At 41.1% G+C, this 15,236-nt stretch overlaps 1 protein-coding gene across 2 annotated transcripts in view; it reads right to left on the bottom strand.

The window, feature by feature from the left end:
* Positions 1-11,535: 11,535 nt before the first annotated feature.
* The window catches only part of LOC121316050 (cysteine-rich motor neuron 1 protein-like), a 266,068-nt gene continuing 262,367 nt past the window's right edge, over positions 11,536-15,236 (bottom strand). For both annotated transcript variants that reach the window (XM_041250754.1, XM_041250755.1), the window contains one exon: positions 11,536-13,646. In XM_041250754.1, the coding sequence (XP_041106688.1) occupies positions 13,470-13,646 (177 nt within the window). In that variant the 3' untranslated portion in view covers positions 11,536-13,469. The remainder of the gene's footprint in view (positions 13,647-15,236) is intronic.

The following is a 15,236-nucleotide window of genomic DNA, read 5'->3' as shown; positions in this document are numbered from 1 at the left end:
TACAAGGGGTGAAACCAAGCATTAAGACCAGTGGTTATACAGTTTATTAAACCAGGCAAGAGTGTGGTGTGGATCTTTGGTTATTTTTGACAGGTAAAACCCTTATTATTAAACCTACATTAACATTAGATATATCATCCATAATTAGAACATTTTGTCATGAATTCTATTGTAAAGCTATAAGAAATTCTATACATTACAGTAGTGGCCCAACACATAACTGTTCATATTAGTATTTAAGGGAACTGTTTGTGTTATTATACTATTTTATTTCACAGTTCTCTCAAAATAATAAACTTAAGAATGCTTAAAAGTATTTGGGTTCTATTTAGCAAAACACATTTTCATAAAATAATAAATGGCACACCCAGTTCGGAATATTGTGGTTGTGCCTTCGCCAACCAGCGATTCATGGAGCAGGGAGACGCTACTGGAAGGCTGTTTGCAGTCGCTCCCAGGTGGCTATACCAGAGACAGTCTGCAGGGGATGCCACGAACAAGCCCCATAGGCTAACGTTGGTGCATTTTTGCACCAGTGGGAACCCATTGTCAGGGGATTCAAGGGATTCAGGGGATTCGAGGAATGCACCTGGACACGGTGCAAGAAAGGTGATATATTGTTGAATTTCTGTTGGCGGGTCTTTGGGTTATTTAACGGGAGCCTGCAAGCTCCTTGGGGCAGAATGTAGGAAAGCTTGCCATGAGTGTTGTATGCAGTGTAACCTGAATAAAGAATTGCTGTTCTAGACCGAAGTTACAGCCTCCTGTCTGATCTCTTCTAACCCTTTCACTGTTACTGAAAAGCTGGTACACTACACTACACTGGTGATCAGAAGAGGGAAGGAGCGAACATTGTGGAAAGTGAATAAGGAGCTGAAGGAGGGAGTGACAGGAGCCGACAAGCCACCACTGAACGGGTGGAGGTCAGTGGCAGAGAGGGGCACTTTGCAGAAGTAGCTGCAGGAGAGGTTCGTTCAGCTGGAGACAGAGAGTGGAGCCAGGGTAGGCACTGCCAAAAAGGGAGCTGGCAAAGAAGCAGCAGAGAGCCCAGAAAGACAGCTGAGAACTGAAGCAGAGCGATCGGGAAAAGAGCAAAGGCTTTGGGAGCCTGGCTGACCCAGAGGGATTGAGCCAGCCTATCATCAGGGCAGGAAGGTGAAAGCCGCTGAGCCTACACAGAGTCTTCCCCCACCAAACAGGGGGAAGAGGCAGGAGAACTGAGAAGACAACTGTGTTTATGGCAGCCTCAAACACTACAAGCGGTGCTCCACTTGGCCCAAGAGTGGGAAGAGGTATCGGCCGAAGAAAAAACACAGAAGAGCTGACCCAGGTTGACCAAGCCCAGCCCTGTAAGGGGAGAGCCAACGATGATATTCTTGCATTGCCTTGGCTCCCTGAAGTAGTTGCTCTTGTACAGGCACTCACCACCATCAGCTGCCAGCGCTGCAGCTTCCACAACTGGGAGGGATCCAACAGAACTCCTCCAAAGGGTCTGACATCTCACCCACCACCTGCATCGGTCTGTCAAGCCTGACTGTGGTTGTGGGTGACTTTTGCCATGTCCCCATCCGCAACGAAGGGGTCCCCTGAACCACGCTACTGCACACCGGGTCTAACATAACCCTGGTATGGCCCGTGTCTACTAAAAGACCACAGACTAGACAGCACAGACTAGAACCTCTACTGTGCAGTTGCGCACAGTGACTGGGGGCCTGTCGGCAATGAGGGGGAAGCGGGCCATGGAGATCCAGGCTGGGGTGATGATGGTGAGCCAAGAAGTTTGGGTTGCAGCCATGCAGGACCCCTACATATTAGATCTAGACCAGGGGTGTCAAACACAAGGCCTGTGGGCCGAATACGGTCCTTGGAGGTACTTTATCTGTCTACCTGCAAAGTTCATTCATTACAATGTAATTTGGCCCGGCCCTGTTTGAGTCTATTGGGTTACACGTAAGAACTCCAAATACCATCAGCCATCAGAAAAGTAGTGGGAAGCTCAGAGCTAAAGAAACAGAAGACAGCTAGAGACAGCCAATCATATCTCATGCTTGGTGCTTAAGGTGTATTTTCCGTTAGACACTGCCCCTACCTATTGGCCATCAAAAACGATAATATAACTCTCAAAATGTCCAAGAAATAAAGATAGATAAGGAAGGCAGATTGTTTCAGGAAAGGGGAGTTTGAATATTTATTTGTAGAGCAGCAAGAAAACCCAATTTGCTTGGTAAGGGAAGTATTGCGGTGACGAAGTGATTCAATTTAAGGTGCCACTATGAAGCAAAACATAAAGAAAAATATGATGAGTTTGAAGGAAAGCAAAGGCAAGAAAAGCTTGCCAAATTAAAAAGAACCCTTGATTTACAGCAGAACATGTTTAAAAAGGCAAAAGGTGAAAGTGATGTGGCAGTAAAGGCAAGTTACCTTGTGTCAGAGATAATGGCGAAGTTGTCAAATCACTTTTCTGAAAAAGACTAAAGTCTAAAAGACTGCATGCTTAAAGTCACAGAAATAGTCTGTCCTCAGAAAAAGCATGTTTTCCAATATCAGTCTTTCAAGAAATACTGTGGCTGAAAGAGTGGATGACCTGGCTAACAATCTTCAAGAGAGCTCACTGAAAAAGCAAGCAATTTCGTAGCCTTTTCTCTTGCTATTTGCAAGAGCACAGATATAACTGATACCGCTGCGTTACGTATTTTTATCTGGGGTGTTGATGCAGACTTCATTATCAGCTTTTGGTTGTTGCAGCTATGCACCTCACTTCCACAGCAAACAATATATTTCAACAGCTTGAGAAGTGTGCGTGCAACATGAAATTACAGTGGGAGAAATTAGTTGGATTGACAACAACAGACAGAGCACCTCCCATGTGTGGTGAAAAAAATGGGCTTGTTGCTTTGGTGTGCAAAGAACTACAGGAGGTGAATTGTCCAACAACACTTATAATGTACCACTGTATTTTACACCAGCAACCACTGTGAGGGAAGGTGCTAAAAATGGATCACATAATGGTCAAGGTTGTGAAAACGATAAATTTCATCAGGGCGAAAGTTACTTGACAAGCTTAGTGCTCAATATGGTGATTTGTACAGTACTTTCAAGTTTCTTCGAATTGCGTCAAGAAATAGACATTTTCATACACAATAAATGGAAAGAAATTAGACAGCTTTCAGATACAAAGTGGTTGTGTGATTTGGGATTTAATATATAACCTAACAGCTTAACAATTACACGTGTGGGAAAAACACAAGCAGCAAGGAAACCTTTCACATTTCCTAACGTGCCAGCTGTGTGTGATTCTATGGCAGATTTTACTTTTCCTGGTAGTGTGTTTGCTGCAAAACTAAATGTGTTGCGTGTGGAATTTGAGCACTGTTTTTCAGATTTTCAAAAGTAGCCATTCCAGTTCCAGCTTTTTTCAAACCCATTTGGAGTAGATGTGGAAACTGCACCAGAAGACATCCAGATGGAATTGATTGAATTGCAGTGCAATAGTGCACTGAAGGCTAAGTTTGATTCTGTCTCGGCTGAGCAGTTTTACCTGTTCCTTCCAGCCACATTCTCACAGCTCGGCATTCAGGCTGCACGAATCATGTCAATGTTCGGCAGTACATTCTTCTGTGAACAGCTATTTTCACTGATGAAGATTAATAAATCCTCCAAAGATCTCGCCTGAATGACAAGCATCTACACGCCGTGCTAAAGATCGTTTCAGCACAAAACATGAATCCCGATATTGACAAGCTTGTCTCACAAAAAATGTGCCATATTTCTAAATGAGAACACACAGGGAAGCAACTAGGTAAGATAGATAACATGAGTTTTTAATTAATAAGTCATATATAACATACATGTGTATGTATTAAAAACTGTGAATATAAACAAGCGTTTTCTATCTCACCTAAAAAAATGCATGTGTATATGTAAAAGGTGTGCACTTTATGTCCTGTGAAACAAACGTTAAATTAAGATATGGCCCTTGGTAAAATTAAGTTTGACACCCCTGAATTAGACATTCTCTGGCTGACTTTGCAGACAGCTGGACCTGCAGATGGGGGTCCTCCAGTTCCAGGAGGTTGCAGGATCGTCTGGATACTGCTTATCGCTTTTTCTGCAACCAGTTGCAGGCTGCGGACATTCGTCAAAAGCAGAATTATGACACTCGGGTGAGGGGATGGCATGTTTGTGTGGGGGAACTGTTCTGTATCTAGAGACCTTGTCATTCGGTATTTTTTATTTATTTATTTTTTTTATTTTATATGACAACATGAATTCAACTTTTCAAATTATTGTCATTTTGACTAAAATGATAGTACTTTATAGTTCAGTTGTTTTTATAAGTAAAGGTTATGGAAAAATACTGAAGCTAATAGAAAAATGCAGCTCTTTGCAAGGAATAATACATACATATAGAACAAAACCCTTTCATCCATTATACTTTTGCTATCTTCATGTTTGGTTATTATCAGATAGCTGATTGCTTTAAGTCTAGAATGTTCTGTCCCAAGCAATTAAATGTACACTAGCTTTGAGTAGCATCTATCATGGGTACCTACCAAGGACAAACCAAAGTAACGTTGGGCCCCAAAACATAGTAAACTAGCATGATTGAAACAATCAACCCCCATATGATATAAAAGGTAGAAGAAATGTTTCTTTTGGGAAGATGTGTAGGAGGTTGTGTAGGAGTGTGAAGTGGAGAGCGAGAGTAGAAACAGAAAGAGAGGGAAAAACACTGGGATAGCCGTAGCTTGGGTGTTTGGGGGTTTGTTTATTTTGAATAGTTTGGTCATGTTTTGTTTTGCTCCTGTGTTTGCTTATTTGTGATTACAAGTGTGCAAACAGTGCAAAACTGTATAATTACACACCCAATTTGACACACCCACACAAAAGCCATGATAGAGCCCAGGGCCATCCTGACAAAGAGGGGCTTCATTACAACGTGTTTAATATGTTTATAATAAATATAAATGTAATAATAAATAATTTTCAGCAAATATTACATGGATAGTAAACAGCGCTTTCTTCTTCTTATCATTATTTTTTTGTATTTGTGTAACACTACATCTGGGTTTTTCGTTATGTTTCTCTTGTTATTTTTTTGGTGACCAAATGAGGCAGGCTGCACTTGCAGTTCTTCAACATGAACTAAAAACTTAGTGGAAACCCAGTTTAAGAAAGCTGCACGATATCAGTAGGGCCAAAGGCCAATTCTAAGGCCAAATTGGAACTTTCAATATAACCTCCTGTATTGTAATAATGGTATTGTAATTATGGTAAAAGATTAATCTTTAACCAATGCAATTTTTAAAGAAAGACTATCACTACTACTGTATATTATAAAATTGGTACTGTTGTATTAAAACAGTGGGATTCGATGATGTGACCTTAAGGACTGCAAGCAAAGGCTTTATTGTTTACGGTACATAGGAAGTTCAACTTGCTTGTGTGATTTTTCAGTGATTTTTTTTATATTACAGCAACAGTCTAAAGGTGTCTATATCTATAGAATTTGTGAGTTATACTTAACATATCGCTACATATATAAACTGATCACATTGTTTTGAGATTATACTGTGAAGTCTGCTGTGAAATGCCCGAGAATGTACTATTAACAATTTTAGCAATGCACTGTTGTAGCTCTGTGCCCTTTCTCCGGTTGGCACAGAAAGGTTGCCACATAGTACTTATTGGCTCATTTTTATTGGCCCATTGGTTTTGATGTTGTGTGATAGCATTTCTTAAAACAATATTTGGAATGGGATAACAGGAAGTGTATTTTTTGTCTCAATAAAATGATGATTCTTTTATTTGTCCCTGGAGTTTGACACATTGGAAAGTACAGTGCTAATTGAGCCAAACTGACACTGGCTTACCCTCTCCAGGCATTCAATATTTGGAACAAACATTTAAAAAAATAGCAAAAACATAGGTTATGCTATAGAAAACATTAGGTTATTGTCATAACTCTGGTTCCCGGAAATAGAAATGTAACCATTACCTAATCGGTGAGTATACCACAGCCGTTGCAATGGAATGCTACAAGGCTAAGCTGAGGCTGCCTTGTGTTACCATTATGAACCCCAGTAGCAAGGAAGCCATCCTTAACAATCTAGTTCCAAAGCCAGGTGTTTGATGATCCACGACATTAGTCTGTAGAACCTAGTGAAGATATTGGAAGTAGCACAAACTACTGCATTGCAAATGTCCTTGACAGATGCACCCTGGAATAAGGCCACAAAGTTACCATACTCCTGGTGGAATGGGCAGTGAGCTTCTCTGAAGGGGGAAAGTCCTGACTGTATCTGTTTAGACAGGGCTGACCATGGGACTTCGCCCCATAGTAGACAAAAAAATTGTTCAGTGTGTCTCCAACTCTTCGTCCTGTTAATGTAGTACACCAGGGCCCACACTGGGGAGTGAGTACGGAGCTGTCGCTCCATGTCAGACTGGAAAGGTGGTGGAAGGAAGCCTCCAATTCCACAGACTGATTGATATGAAATGCCGAGATAGTCTTTGGCAGAAAAGCAGGATTGGTACAGAGCGTAGCCTTTGTCCTAGCTTCTGCAAAAATTAAGCAGGCTTTCGCAACTGAAAATGCCTGCATCTCACTGCCAGCAGGAAAGCTGGTTTGAGTGCTAAAAACGTCAGCTCAGTTGAATGCAAGCGCTAAAATGGAGGCTGCATGCACCAAGCACCACGTTAAGCTTCCAGCAAGGAACAATATCCTTTATGGGCGGCCAAAGCTATTAAGCTCCTTTCAAAAATTGACCCACCAGGAAGCGAGCTCATAAGGAGATCAAGTCAGTTTTGACTGGGCAAGCTGAAATAGCTGCCATATAGACCTTTAAATGTACTGGGGGATTTCCCCTCTTTAAACAGGTCCTGCAAAAATTGCAGCATATCTGCCATAGGACAGGCTGTGGGGTTGAACCCCGAGGCAGGCAACACGTCTGAAAGACACCCCACTTGTACCCTTACTGGGAACGTGTGCATGCTGCTCTGGCATTTTTCAGGGTGTCAATAATCCTATTGGATAGACTGTTCAAGGGCCAGATCCAGAACTGCAGGCTCGATGGGTCGGGATGCCTTAAGGTCCTCCACGCCTGACTGAGCAGGTTGCGGCACTTTGTTCAACTGAAATAGCTCTAAACAGGTGGCTATTCTCTGCACTCTGCTGTCCGACAGTGTGGACAGCATGCACATGGAGTCCAAGCACATACCTAGATAGGAGGTAGTCTAAGAAGGTGTGAGCTGGCTCTTCATCTGATTCACCGTAAGGCCCAAACGTGTGGGTGTCTTTGAGGTCCACCGTGGTGAACCAGTTTGATTGACTGCAACAGCTGTTGCATCATCAACATTTTGAACCTCCTTCAGGTCACAAACAGGTTGACCTCTCTAAGGTCAAGGAACAGTCTGAAGCCATCATCCCGCAGCATCTCGTCTGCTTTGTCCCTGTCAGGCAAGCATGCCTGGGAAAACCAAAGCTGCCTGTATGTGGCTACTAGCGCAGCCAGGTTTATACCTACAACCTGCCTCTTCAGTCTTGACAAACAGAGTAGGTTCTTATTAAACCAGGCACAGCTGATCCAGTTCTTCTCGTGAGGACCTGCGGCTGCCAGAGAGGGACTTCAGCAAATAGGACTGGTAGGTTACCAGAATACTATTAAAGTTGATAAGCCGCGTGGCGAGCACACTAGCTGAATAGGCACGCTTGGGGATAACCTCTGAGACCCGGCACTGTTTGGTGGTGCAGATACCATCCTTGAACAAAAGCGCTGAATTAGGCGCCTGTACCTGCGTGACAATGGAAGCCTCTACTGGTGGAAATTTGGCCAGGCCCAGTTTCTCCACATCGTGCACCCTATATGGGGTGTCCATAGACGGGAAACAGCAGGAGCTGTAGCTGGGTGATCCCAGGACGACCTCCTCAGAGATGGTGATGGACAGCATGTCATCCTGCTGCCAATCTATGCTAGTAGCCCCCTGGGACCCTGTGGCAGTATGCAGGGAAAGCCCTGCCAGTGTGTGTGTTGGTGTGGGGAATAACGGCAGGGAGGGTGTTGAATTTTTCCCTAAAAAACATGTGGGAATGTGGCTGGAGCTGTGAATTGAATAAATGATTCCTTTGCTGTCCAATGTCGAACCAGGTCTGACATTACGATTTTCCCTTTCCAGAGATAGCTGCTTCCGCATCCAGCGCTCAAAGAATATCAGACATTTGCAGAGCTATTTGAGATGTTATAGCAATAGAATAATGGCTTGGATTGCATTATCGAGGATTTATCAGTATCCACGTCTATAAAGTGGTATGTGAAAAAAACACTGGGTGGGGCTTGGCTGGAGATGCAGTACTGATGTCGCTAAGCATTGCAATGCCCTTTAAACCAGTTTTACTTTGGGGGGGGGGGGGGGCGGACTGACGTTCAATTTTTAAACAGTGTGTGTAAAATAAACAGTGCGTGTGAAAATAAATTGGACCTGACGTACCTAACAGGCGCTGAATAAATGGACCGCAAAGGGTTAATTAAGGCTCCAGCCACAGCTGTATAAATAGGGTGATCACGGGTGTTCATTAGAAAGTAAGAATTAGAGTTAGAGTTGGATATTTTTTCCGTGTTCCGTGCTGTCTTGTCCCATCTGTTTGTTTACGTTTATGCAGGTATTTCGTAGACCTTTTATTTTGGCTGTTGTGCCGACTTCTTTTGCTAATGTGTTTTTCTGTTGATTATTAAAGTGAGCATTAGCCCATTTAAACCTGCAGCTTCCTTGTCTCCGAGACTCCTTCCTGGTCGAAACAGCTTGCCAGTGACGCTACCCTGTCACAGACTCCAAGGGGGCAGGCGGTGCTGAATGGTCACTCAATAACAACTTCTCCATCTCTAATAATAATAATAAAAAGGTTTTAAAGCTCATGAATTGTTTTTCTTCCTCAGAGGAGAGGCAGAGGAGGATGAGGAAGACCGTGAAGACTGCTTCCTGCGCGCGTTGGCAACTCTCCCTTGGCAGAGAGCCATGGACACACACACACATGCAGCCACCTCTCTAACAGAGTGATGGGAAGAGCGTTGTGCAGGAGTAAGGAACACAGAGCCCTCTCTAGAGCTGAGGGAGAGATGTTTCTCCAGCATGTGCTTGGCGAACTGTTTACAAAACTTGCAGAAGCTGCAGTTCACCAGTGCCTCCTTTGCGTGCTCTGGCCCCAGGCAAGAAGAGCATCTGCCGTGTTTTGTCCTCAACACTGGCCTAGCGTGTCTCGCAGGGATAAACCCAGGCATTATGCAAGTAGCAATGCTGTGTACGGGGCTGTTCAAGACCTGAACAAGACCAGCTTCGTACTGGGTCGGGGATGGAGCGGGTCGGTGACCTCGGTAACGGTAAGGTAGGGGTCCACCTGTTCGCAGTTACCGCAGGTAGCACTGTACAGGGATGCCCAACTGTGCAAGCTACTAGCAAAACCACTCAGTCTGTACTCACACGAGATTGAAGAAAGCCTGCTTGTTAGAATGCACTAACAGCCCTCATAATGGTGATGCAACAGCTGTTAAAACGGCATCAAGCAACCACAACCGAAGCATCCTCTCGGTCCTGTGCAGCTTCTGAACCCAGCAGCTGCTCTCATTACACGTGTGTCGCAGCACGCACTGCAGACAAGCCTGCGCTTAGTGTCTGTGAAAAAAGAAAAATACAATGAAAAAAGATTTCTCTCACACAAAATAAAGTAATAAGAATTACTTTAATTACACAAACTGTCTTGTAATAAATACCTCCAGTCCAGAGCTACTGCAGCCTGGGGGAAGAGCACAAAGTCAGCTGACTTATGTTGCTTGATCCCTGGGAAGGTAAGTTGGCTGAGAAGCTTTGGTATAGCTTTGTGGCAGTGCGATTGCCCTGCACAGTGGTAAATTAGTGTTGGTGTGGTTTATATGTGGGAATGGGTTTATTTTGTGACGTTTTGGTACTTGATTAGTTTGATTGTATTATTGTTTACAGACGGGTGCTCGATTGAGACTTGCTGCCTGCTATGCTTGGTTGAGGGAAGGGCAGCAAGTGATTGGCTGTGCTGGTCCTCAATCAGCAAGTGGGCGGGTCTCGACCGAGTGTCCGTCAGTTTAAAAACATCCGCGGGAGATTGCTCGGGGCTGCTGCAAGGCCTGCCGTTTTCACGGCACCTTTTGAGTTATAGTTTGGGGTATTGTGTTTTATTTTGCACTTTTTGTACGGTTTACTGTATTTGTCCTCTGTGCGTTACCATCGCTGGTAACGTCACATGACCGCCTTTATTTTACTTTCATTTTCTGTTTTTGTTAATAAATCCTGCGCGCCTGTGCCGGCGTTTCAACACCAAAAAAAATAAAATAAAATTCAGGGGTTTGCTCCTCCTGTCTCTCTGTAGCCATCTAGCCTTGCTTCGGCAGGATGCAGCGGAATCCCACTTCTGACACCATATGTGACAGGGTCTTCCTCGAGTAACGCGTGTGGGTAGCCGCTGTTCAAGCATATAGAGAGACTGAGGTGGTGTTGAAACGCCGGCACAGGCGCGCAGGATTTATTAACAAAAACAGAAAATGAAAGTAAAATAAAGGCGGTCATGTGACGTTACCAGCGATGGTAACGCACAGAGGACAAATACAGTAAACCGTACAAAAAGTGCAAAATAAAACACAATACCCCAAACTATAACTCAAAAGGTGCCGTGAAAACGGCAGGCCTTGCAGCAGCCCCGAGCAATCTCCCGCGGATGTTTTTAAACTGACGGACACTCGGTCGAGACCCGCCCACTTGCTGATTGAGGACCAGCACAGCCAATCACTTGCTGCCCTTCCCTCAACCAAGCATAGCAGGCAGCAAGTCTCAATCGAGCACCCGTCTGTAAACAATAATACAATCAAACTAATCAAGTACCAAAACGTCACAAAATAAACCCATTCCCACATATAAACCACACCAACACTAATTTACCACTGTGCAGGGCAATCGCACTGCCACAAGCTTATTCAGGTTTTGGGTCTTTAGGAGATAAACACCCATTAGGGAATGGTTACATTTCATACTTGAAGGGGAAATAAATAAATCACACAATCCATTTTTAAATGATTTATTATGCTGCCAACAGCCAAAACAAAAAATACAGGAAATTGCTTTACAGTTAAAACAAAAAAAAAGAAAAAAGTAAACAAGCGATCTGCAAAACAGCAAGGAACTCCAAGTGCCACATATTTATCTAGTTTCCTTTAGAAATAATATTACAAGAGCACAATCAACAGTTTCAGGGATACAGTATTTACGGAAAAAAAAACAAAGAAAGAAACCTAAACATTTTTACACCAAATCCTACATCATATTCATATTTTATAATATAACTCGCCAAAGCCAACATATACGATAACAGGAAAGTTTACTTTTTAAAATATTGACTGTTTGTTTGGTAAGGAATTAATGTCTTCTCTTTTGCTGTCTGTACAGCAGGAGACCAATCAAAACAGAAGCTGATGATACTGTACTTGTGTGTGTGTTCAGAAAAAAAAAACCCTTATAGCAACTTTTTTTTTACCTTCCCTCCACCCTTTTTCTAAGGAAACAAAAGCATTTCCAGGTTCTCTGTCACAAACAACTAGGAACATCTTTTGTTCTTGTATATATTTAACATTTTTTTTCAGATTAATAAATTAGGTCATTAAAATAATAAATTAGATTGATTTGTTTGTTTTTCAGCAAATTCCACCCAAGTATTTACAACAATACTTGAAAATTCCACTACAAAACAAAAGTACAATTTACTTTCACATTTAGCAAAAAGGGCAACTCTTTCATTACACACTTTAAAAAAAAAAAAAAAAAAAAAAAAAACCCAGCCATGACATAAACAGGTAATTACTATGTAAAAGTGCTGTCAAAATCAACATTAATAATAAAGTTACACCCCAGACAAACCACCACAAATTCCAAGCTTATTTCTGACATTCTAGTAGTTTCGACATCAGAAACAGTTAGTGTGTTTTATTATTATTATTAGCAGAAAGCCATGCTTTTCAAACAATTCAATGAGTGCCACACTTTCTGCTGCCTTGTAAGCAATGTGCTCTTTCAAAAGCTTTTAAGGCGAAGGAGTCTAACATTTTAGAAAAAAAACAAAAAATACATTTTAAGTGGCCAAGCTATCAGCAAATTAAAGGCGCAAAATAAAATTCTAAGCAGAATGAGATGCTCTTCCTTTTTCGTCGCAAACTCACAAGTAATCAAGCATCGATATAGAATGCCTGTTCAGCTATTTCAGTTCCAGATAAAATCTCTCTTAGTTATAAATACATTCAACAGGAAAAAACATAGGAAATTATATATATATATTTAATATATATATATACAATATTTTTTGTTTTAGCATAAAATATTTACATAAATATTCCTATAAGATAATGTTATAAGAAGCATAATCTCCATTTTGTATGAGCTTCAAAAGAAAAAAAAAAAAAGGTGCTTGAGTAATATACAATTAAGCAGCTCCCTAGCTTCGAAGCAGCTTCTAAGTCTGCATAACCAGTAAATTAATTAAAAAAAAAAAGAAAAATCAGTCTCTTTTTACTCTTAGAGAAATATATTATCTTGTTCTTCCAACCTTCAGAACCCACAGAAAACTCACTAAGATTTGAAGCTGACCAAGACGAAATAGGCATCAGGCTTCTGTCTAGTACAATCGCATCAGGATCCAGTGCTCAAACAAAGAAAATAGTAGGTCTCAAGTCCTTTGCTACCTGTCCTGTCAAAACTGGCCATTTGAAAAATATAAGCAGCACACAGTATATCGTAGTTTATATGTTCAACATCAACCCACCCTTTTTTTGTTAATTTTTTTGTTTTATGGATTAAAAAAAAAAAAAGCATGTGTTTATTTTAAGCGTAAACCCTCCGTTGTGAAGATTGCGCAAATACACAAGGCCTGTGGCCTTGGAAGATTCCAGTCTACGATAATGCGCCGAGCAAAGGCTAAAAGGTCACACTGCTTCATCCATTAGGGATTGTCCTTTTAGTGGGTTAGGCTTCGTCAAAAGCAGGTTCAGAGCAGCAAGAAAAGCCAATGTCCAGGCGTCTGGTTAGAGATCCCCCATGTTCTTCTGCCAGTCTGAAAGACAACTTCCACACTAATGGCCTGATTCATCTACAGCAATATTACAAGCAAATACACATTTAGTAACATAGAACTTTGGTGCTACAGTGTTCTATGAAACACTTGGTCAGAAGATCACAAGAGGAAAAGCAGGAATGCTATTTTTCTGGCACGCTGCAGGAGACAGAATCTGTCATATTCCAGAGCTGCACATGAGTCCACAACCCCAATACAATCCATGTGACAAGCGCGCAATTATAATTATGCATGTTTTTTTTTTGTGTTTTTATTTTGTTTTGTTTCATTTTGTCTGTTTCAGATAACAGGTAAGTCAAGTGTGTTCTGTTTCTGATGGTGCAGTAGTTCCTCACACTGTCTGGTAAAAGTTGTCTGCCTGCAGGTTGTTCTGTTTTGGCATGCTGTAGGAGCCGCTGTATCTGGAGTCTGGGTCTGCCATCCTCAGCATCCGCTGAGGACTGTCTATCTGGACCATTGTGCCTTTCTTACAGTCCACGTACACCAGCTGGTTGTTCAAACATGTAGGCTGCAAGGAGAAATAGGAAAACATGCTAATCAGCTTTAGCCCTCACAAAGACAACAATACAGATACAGCTTCAGTGAAAATAGATCATAAATCTGAACAAAATTAAACAAAAGAAACCTGAGTATAATTTCACTGCTATGGTACATTGCAGCTGCTTTAAATAAAGTGTTATTGTAATAAAGTGCCATCGTTGTTTAAAAAAAAAAGAAGAGGAGGAGGAATGCAAAGACTGGCTTTAAGACTTTGTTCCACAATGTAATCACTGAAGAGTGGGAAAAATCGCTGTGGGAAAACTTGGAGCTATACAATATTATGCATTCTAGATTTATATATAAAAAAACTTGGAGCTATACAATATAATTAGGGCTTCTGTTTTTATTCATTATTCTGTTTTTTTTTGGTGCTTATTTTTAGCTTTTTTTGAGTTTTAGGTACATTATTTTTTTTGGGGGGGGGGGCTTTCGCTTTTTATATACTGTATAAAATTAGTGTTTTCAGTTACTTTCTAAATTGCTTAGGCATTTTCTTCTTTCAAAGTATGTGTAGTAGTAACTTGACAGTACTTGCACACTTCATTTGCACCTTCTTTCCTTTGCTGTCTTCCACAACAAAATCCTTATGGTCACGGGCACATCTTCTGGGGTTTTTGTGTGTAGGGCATTTTTTTACATTTCGCCACAATTTGCAATTCTGTTTTAAATCCTTACTGTAATGTCGTTTTAAATGTCGCAAGTAGAGTCTCCAATAGAAATGTAGGAATGTGCTGTCACTCAGTAGTTGGGGCGGGTTAAAAGCATTCAGAACGAATCAACCATGCAAGTCAGCAAGGCGGGACATTGCCCAGCAGCACCAGGAATTGTAATTAATATTATTTTTGTAGTAGGTTTTATTTTTTAATGGGAAAAGGGTAAAGGCAACGTCATTTTTTTTTGTATCAGGGGTGTTTTATTGGTTAAAATGGAAAATCAGAAGCCCTAAATATAATGCATTCTGGATTTATATATATATATATATATATATATATATATATATATATATATATATATATATATATATATATAAAAAAAAAAAAAAAAAAAAACTTGCAGCTATGCAATATAATGCGTTCTGGATTTCTGGATTTCCCCGGTGGGTTTACAATTTAAAATCCTAAACCAGAAATACGTATATTTACATTGTTTACAGAAAATATTTAAACAGAAAAAGAACTTCAGATACACAGAAATTGTAGGAAGGTAGTAGAGAAGCTAGAATAAATAGCAACACCCCACAGATTACCCAGCCTTACCAAGCCATATAGCTGCGGTTTAAAACTGTCGATAAACTGTAAAATGTAGTATAACACTCTTCAACTCTTCATGCATCCACGGTTTGTACTATTTGCAGTAGGAGAAGCTTTTTTTTTTAATACTGCTGATATTTATTTTGAAAACACAATGCTGAGATTTTTTTTAAATGTTCCCCAATTGGCTTCTGACACAGGATATGAGAATACATTTATCAAAACATTTGTTAATATATTTCTGTGATATGTACTACAAGGTGTTCCCAATGTAATGGTAATGGAAAATATTTAAATGACTTCTGCAG

This window comes from Polyodon spathula, chromosome 5 (genome assembly GCF_017654505.1).
Source record: "Polyodon spathula isolate WHYD16114869_AA chromosome 5, ASM1765450v1, whole genome shotgun sequence".
Taxonomy (NCBI): Eukaryota; Metazoa; Chordata; class Actinopteri; order Acipenseriformes; family Polyodontidae; genus Polyodon; species Polyodon spathula.
This window is presented reverse-complemented; position numbering and strand designations above follow the sequence as displayed.